Genomic DNA, 7,500 nt, shown 5'->3' on the forward strand with positions numbered 1-7,500 from the left:
GCCTCCGCCTCCGTCTCGCAGGCTCCCGCGCCCGCAGTCCAGCCGCCCGTCCGGGACGTTCGCCAGTTTTGTCACAAAGCAATAAATTTTCCCGCCAGCCGAACGCTCTTCATCAGTCGTCTTGGGCGGTGGAGGGGGAGGGGGGAGGGGAGGGGAGGGGGAGGGGAGGGGGACAAGTGGAACGGATGGGGAGGGGAACAGAGGGAGGGGGGGGTAGTGAACCTGAGTACGTGAGAGTCTGCACATCCTTCCTGGCTGCCCCCCCTCCCCTTCCCTCCCCTCTCCCGTCCCCATCCCAGGGCCCTCTCCCGGTCCGCCCCCCCCCCCCCATTGCCTCTCGTGGCTGGCCGCTCGTGCAACAGAAGCAGTTACGTGTTGATCTTGCATTTCCATAGTCATTGTTAGGGTGTTGTCTGTGTGTGTGGGGGGGGGGAGGGGGGGCTGGGAGGGGGGAGGGGATCTTCCACCAAGAGAAGAGAGAGGCTTGAACAGTATCATGAAAACGACTCTTTTCCTACTTTGCATGTTGATATTCGTGCATTACTTGTCGTCTCAAGGGGAGTCAGCTGATGTTGATGGGTCCGGTCGCAGATCCAGGAAAATGGAATAATTCTTCTTTACAGTTTACGATAAACGAAGAAAAAAAACAAAAACTAAATCAAACTCTAAACACCGGAGTCGAGTTCCGGCTATCTATGCATAAACAAGCAATAGAACAATGTAAACACGTAACCCTTGTCAGATGAAAGTCATAGCCATGCAACGTCCTTGCCATGAGTAAGGTACTGACTGGAACGCCACTGGCATAACGTATTCATTGTTATTGCCCCCCCTCACCCCACCCCCCACACCTCCTCTCGCCCCAATTCACTCTCCCTCTCCCTCTCCCTCTCTTCTTCTCCCTCTCCTTCCCCCCTTCGCCCTTGCCGCGGCGGTCAGGACGTCCTGTGTGGCTGGTCGCGAGGGCAGAAGGAGACGGAGCCGCGTGCTGAGCGAGGGCTTCCCTTCCCTGGCCACTCATGCACTTGGCCACTCACTCACGCACCAGGTATTTATATCGCCTGGTATTTGGGTTCGCCTGGTGTTTGGGTCCAGCTGGCCAGGCCTTGTCATTGGGCTGAGGTAAGGCTTCTGCTGCGCTTTTGTTTCTCTCTTCCAAAAATGCTGGTTCTGCGGGCGGACGGACGGGGCTTTCGGTGACAGACAGCGACTTGCGAGTGATGACAGCAAAGGGCTACTCTGATCACATTTGGCCGGATTTTTGCTGCTTCTCTCTCTCTCTCTCTCTCTCTCTCTCTCTCTCTCTCTCTCAAATGCCACCTGGATCATCTCTTATCTTATCATATTTACCTTATGCAAGTGAACGTCATAATCTCGCCAGGAATTTCTGTGAATTGAAATGTTGAGACCAAATATATCCGCCCGCCCGTGCCGCCCACTTTCCCCCTATGCAGGCGGACTCCTTCAGGGCGCCCTCCATATCCTAGGGTATATATGGCAGGTGATTAGGTCGTGCTATGCCATTTAATGATGCCGTCGGATATGGCGCGGCATCACAACATTATTATAATCATCTCAGGTAGCCATTTCGATCAGAGGCGTTAATCACAATACAATTCTTTAAAAATACGATTCTTGAAATGATGTTCCACATGAGAGTTTACATATATAGAAATTGTTGTTTCTTCATTTCCAAAGCAACTTGTCTCACGCACCTTCATTTCCAGAGCGAACCCACGACCTGCAATCCCACGGAATGCAATCCTACAGCGCTGGGAGGACGCAGATTCCCGGCGGGAAGAGAACACAAGTGCCTCCGCTCCATCGACTTCCACGCTTCGCCGAGACAATCTGCCCGTATCATAAGTCTGCCATTCAGCCTGTGCTCGGCTGAGTCTATCTTGTGTCTGTGTGGTTCGAAGGGAAAATCGCACGTACGCGATCGTCGGCGAGTAAGGACGGCGCGGCGATAGGTGAGCGATCGTGGCGGCGACGGCGGCGGCGGCTTCGGCTTCGACCGCTAGCCGAGTTCCAGCGAAAAGTCACGTAGTCAGGCAGACGTATCCGCTACGGTGTGGCTCTTATCGGCGGTCCGATAGGCTGGGCGAGCGAGAGGGCAGAGAGGGGGACGAGGGCGGCAGACCTGAGCCCCGGTTGTGTCGGAGGGAAAGACCCGCATCACGCTTATCGGGCCGTGGGCGTGCTTCCCGCTGCCTGGTTGATATCTCGCTTATCTCCCTTATCGGGGGATCAAATAAGTGACGAAGGAAAAATCAATGCACGGGAGGATCAAACCTTAATTCTTTTTTTAAATTTACGGAATTAATTTGGAATCCCAACCATGCTCAGCTTTTTGTTCCCAAACACGACGACCCGAAATTCCCGACGATCCCTGTAAAGTGTTCCAATATTGCACGAACATTGCGCCGTGATAATGCAGACGAATGCAGAATGAAAACCTCTAATCACTGGATCAAAAGTCATAGTGTGTGTGTGTGTGTGTGTGTAAATGCATATATGTGTATGTATATATATATATTTTTTTTTTATCTATATCTATATCTATATCTATATCTATATTATATCTATATTAATATTGATATTAATATTAATATTCATATCTATATTTATATTTATATTCATATTCATATTTATATTTATATACATATGTATGTGTGTGTACGTGTGCGTACAGTAACAGAAGCAGCGACAGAGCCAATACAACCAATGCAACCCAGATTCAGCAACAGCATCAGTCGCAATCTAAGTTCGCCGCTCGCGCGCGCCTTTCGTAGCGCTCATTAGCGGGCGGTTCGGGCGAGCGGCCGAGGACACGGACGCGGGTCTTTCGAGGCCAAGGACGAAGCGTCCGATTCTTCCCTATAAACTGCCAAAGAAAAAGTTCGCCGAGCTGAACCATTTTGTGTCTTTTGTAAGTACAAACATTATCGTATTATGTTTGCATTCGTCTTTGTTATACATCCATTATTGGCAATGTTTATGTTTGTCATTCGGGTCACAGAGTATCACTTAAGTTATAAAAAAGTGCGGGCTCCGCCCACCACCTTGTCCTCTCTGGGCGCCCAGAAGTGAAAGGAGCGCGAAGGAACAGGAAGGCGCTAAAATAGTGAGACGAGAAGCAGCGTATGCTTTGATTTCTTCGGTATAAAAACACGATTCTAATTTTAGCATCGGCGCAAGTACCGTGGCTGAGAGAGAGAGGGCGTTTGCGTGAGGCTCTCCATGCGCGCTAACTTCTGCAATGACAAAACGTTTCTAAATTGCTGTTTTCCACGTGTGACATGACATTCGCTTTCCGGGCGGGCCAAGGCATTTCCCGTGCATTGCTAATTATAGAGTAAACAAGGCTGGCATTCGCAGTGCCACCGCGTTAATTAATGGCACCGTTCGCTGCTCTAGCATCAGCGTCTCTCGACGTGGTTCGAGACAGACCTCCGTCCGCGGTCGAGCCGTTATTTCCCTTCAACAGCCCAGCAGGTGCAACCGAGGTGCGGCTGCAGCAAGCGTCTTTGCAAGTCATTGTTCCCGGATGTGTGGGTCAGAACTATTGCCATGTTGCCGTTGCCGCGAGACGCTCCCTCGTGCACGTCTGCCGGGCCCTTGCGAACCGCCGAGGGAGGCCGCCAGCGACTGCCAGGGCCGCAGCCCCCGTCTGGCAATGATCTGTCGGCTGCGAAGCAAATATTTTCAAGATAAGGGAGCGAGGATTGGCGGCACCTTCCGCCAGAGGGAAAATGGAGGGAGCGCTATACCTCCTCCTCCTCCTCCTCCTCCTCCTCCTCCTCCCCGCCTTCTGCTCTCTCCTCTCTTCCTCTTATCCGTAAACTGTTTGCTCGGGATCAAGCGCGAATTTAATTCCTTCCTCTACATGAATCACCAGCCCTATCAAAATCCTCAGGCATTTGCCTCGAGTGAAGCTTTCTTTAGTGACTCAGTAACACATGCAAACGCCTCCGTCCCAGCCCCCCCCCCCCCCGCCCCCTCACTGTGCATCGGCAAGTCTGCTTTACAGGGTGAGACAAAAATTCGTCATGCTCTCGTATTGCATGGTGTTCTGTGGTGCAAGAACACTGGTGGAGTTTTGCCATAACCTTATTCAAATACTGGCCCTGTGCTTCGCCATCACGAGCACAAACGAATTGTACAAAGGAAAAGCAGACTTCACTTGGACTATATTTATGCTGCAAGCGGTATTTGATTTCACTAGTCATGTAACACGGGAACATAGTTGGGGCTGTGTAACGAAAATAACACTTTTAGATCTACTGTGACTTTGCCAGGTCACTCTATTCACGCCACTTTGCTGTTTGTGTGTGCATGGACTGACATAACTAATCGAAATATCTCCTTTGAAAATATATGAATACATTCTGATAAAACCACACGACCAAACTGCCAACACTGAGCACATAAACAAAGCAACTGACTTACCCATTTAAACTTTGGTATCAAGAGCAGGTCCCCGTAGAGGTAGAAGAGAGGAATGTTGTCTCCTTTGCCGGCGTCCAGCAGTCCTTTTCTGCTGATCAACAGCCTTCTGCAGGTGTCCACCTTCTGCACGGCGTCGTCGTCGTCCACGGTGTCCTCGAACTTCCTCTTCTTCTTAAGCCCTTCGGAGTCCTGAGAACACGGGTCGCCATCGTCACTGTCTAGCCTTCTTCTGTTGCCGCCGAAGGTCCTGGCGAGGTGCGTGGTGCTGGTGAGGTGGTAGTAATGGAGGGGCAGGCGGAGCGGGAGGCCGGTCGCGCTGCTGGTGTGGGTCGTGGTGTCTGCTGCTACGCCCGACGTGGTGGAGGTGTCTGTGGTGGAGGTCGGCTCATCGCCCTCCTGAAGGCGGCAGCAGACGTCCACCTCCTGCAGGGGCGCGATCTGGACGTCGCAGGAGTCGAAGTTGGGCGAGGCGGTCAGCAGCATGATTGTCTGACGGGGAGGGAGCTGGACGGATGACAACAAGCAACTTAATGTCCTACTAAATACAGTTCACGCAGTCGAGAGGGATATTTCCCAGAGATTTTCCTCGCGTTTTCCTTACTTAATCACAAACAGTCATATCACAAATTCTTTGGTTATACTTTGTACTTATACACACTCTATCAGTCACGGTAGAGTTCAACTGCTTATAGGAGACGAGTTGTATATGAGTCCTCACAACCGTATAGATGGCCTAGGAATATTAGTATCACGAAACCCATGACACTTTTCAAGAGACTTTTCCACTCGAGTCGAGCCGCAAGCACTTTTTGTCATGTAGCGCAGAGCTAAGAGCACGTGCACGCTTGCCCGAAATCCGAAGTGAAATGGCTTGCTGGTAGCACAGCTGGTAATATAGCCTCTTTGAACGACCCGCCCGTAAGATGCTCTTATTCCCTGACACCTGGCGCATGCGCAGACCCGAGCCTACACGCTCGTTTCTATTATTTTCGAAGAATTTCACTCGCCAGCCATAATTAGGACTCGCTGGCAGACACTCACTTAGCAAAGCAACACAAATCCCGACGACAACCGCATACAATCCACCGCAGCGCCCGAAAGCACAGGACAAATAAACAAGGCCCGGCAACTTCCCATTGCTCGCTGTTGACATTTCACGACGGTCGAGCGAGCGAGCGAGCGGGCGAGAGCGAGGAAGTGTCTACGTGACTAAGTGAACGCTCGCGCCCGCGTCCTATGTCGCCGCCACCGAGGGGGGAGAATGCTCTGACCGAGTTCGCGGGCCTCGGAAAAGCGTGTTCGTTTGCTTTCTCGTCTTGATCGTCACCATTGGCATTGTAGCTGCGTTTTGAATAAAGTAACGAGGACAAGATAGGGTTGCAATTTCTCTCGCGGTTGTCGTGGGTGTGCGAAGCGAAGCGGCTGCTGATAAAATATTGGGGTGTGAGAGTTCGGTTCGCATGGCGTTGTTGATCAGACGAACCCTTATATAATTTTGTCGCAGCATGCAATCATTAAGAAGAAAACTCACGTCCCATCCACTTCGCATAATATCAACGACCCACGGAATGTTTAATACATGTCAGTGACTAACACCAACGAAGCTTTAAGAACCGACAGGAAGTAGTGATGGCGAAGTTGCAGGGAAACGTTCAATGCAACGAACTTGAAGGTCTTGTGGTGGCGCCAAGGACATCCAAGTTCTTCCAGATTTCCCGAACCTTTCTAGACCTAGGAAAATAAAGCCGCCATTGATAATAACCAAGGTAACCACGGGACAATCGCCAATAGCTTAATGATAAGTAGGTTACCTTAGAAAGATACGAGTTCGATGATTAAACATGTTACGTGTTGAAGCATCTATGTCACATATCAATAATTTTGAAAAAGAAACTAGAACACACGAAAGCAAAATCTCCTTCAATATGTAATTATATTGTCGAATTTCTCAAGCAAACTGTACAAAGTAAGCACGTACGTCCGTGATTACATTATTATGCATAATCTGTTGACTATCAAATCAGTCAGTAGTGATTACAGAGCACAAGGTTACGTTTTCTAAACATTTTAGACGTCGCAATACATCAAGTAATATATCAACATTTATTTAGCAACTTTTAGCAACGATAATTACAGAAAGTCCATCGTGCATCATTGCTTTCACTATAACACTTCCTTCGCAATCACTGGGGTTAGACAGTGATTGCGAAAAGCACAACTCATTTCAAATTCACTCTCTTTGGTAGTTCTGCCTTCAGTTACCTCTTGTTTATATCTGTTTTGCACTAATGCGCATTTGAAAAATATTTTCCTAAGAGAACAGAATAACCGACTACATATTTGTACCCCCGTCACTGCCCCTCCCCCCCTCCCCCTCCCCCTCCCCCTCCAGACATCGCCCTCCAAAAAAAAAAGAAAACGACTTACGACGGAGAGCAAGAAGTTGCCCAACCCGTTCCCTTGCCCCCTGCCCCCTGCCCCTTCCCCTCCCCTCCCCTCCCCTTTCCCCTCCCCCTCCCCCTCCCCCGCGCATTGCTTATGTTTACCACTTTGCTTCTGCTTTGTTCCAGAGAAAACTGTCCTTGTACCTCCGGGGAGACTCAAATATTTTCGTTTTAAGTGCATTTGAAAGTTACAAAATAGTTAATTTCGTTTTGTTATTTTCCCTAGGGTTTTTATTTGTTTATTTCCTATTATTAGATTTTATTGTTGCGTCTCTGTTAACCACACTATATATTTTTATTTTGAACAAGTACCCTGCCATTTAACATTCGAGAAAGATTGACCAAACTCAATGGAAACCCCTTGTTCGTCGCCAATGCATTCACCCTGAAGTATAACAATATATTTGATTCTACAATTACGATATGACTATAGATTATAATTACTCATCCCAAACTAGAATCTAGATTAATTATACTCTATAGTCATAATATAATTAATTATGATATGACCATATGAGTATAATTACTCATCCCAAACTGGAATCTAGAGAAAGGTGCGCTTTATCACGTCCGTCACCGCTTCATCAAGAGCACGTACGCTTCC

General features: G+C 49.1%; 1 protein-coding gene and 1 long non-coding RNA gene across 3 annotated transcripts in view; one reads left to right on the forward strand and one right to left on the reverse strand.

The window, feature by feature from the left end:
• Nucleotides 1-5,750, reverse strand: part of Hph (HIF prolyl hydroxylase) — a 28,947-nt gene extending 23,197 nt beyond the window's left edge. For both annotated transcript variants that reach the window (XM_043024888.2, XM_043024887.2), the window contains exon 1: nucleotides 4,453-5,750. In XM_043024888.2, the coding sequence (XP_042880822.1) occupies nucleotides 4,453-4,935 (483 nt within the window). In that variant the 5' untranslated portion in view covers nucleotides 4,936-5,750. The remainder of the gene's footprint in view (nucleotides 1-4,452) is intronic.
• A 328-nt stretch (nucleotides 5,751-6,078) lies between these two features.
• The window catches only part of LOC122258741 (uncharacterized), a 6,376-nt gene continuing 4,954 nt past the window's right edge, over nucleotides 6,079-7,500 (forward strand). The window contains exon 1 of the long non-coding RNA XR_006223728.2: nucleotides 6,079-6,218. This is a non-coding gene — a long non-coding RNA (uncharacterized LOC122258741). The remainder of the gene's footprint in view (nucleotides 6,219-7,500) is intronic.

The sequence above is a fragment of the Penaeus japonicus genome, unplaced genomic scaffold (assembly GCF_977035675.1).
Source record: "Penaeus japonicus unplaced genomic scaffold, GWHDUDI00000001_assembly GWHDUDI00000037, whole genome shotgun sequence".
NCBI classification, from domain to species: domain Eukaryota; kingdom Metazoa; phylum Arthropoda; class Malacostraca; order Decapoda; family Penaeidae; genus Penaeus; species Penaeus japonicus.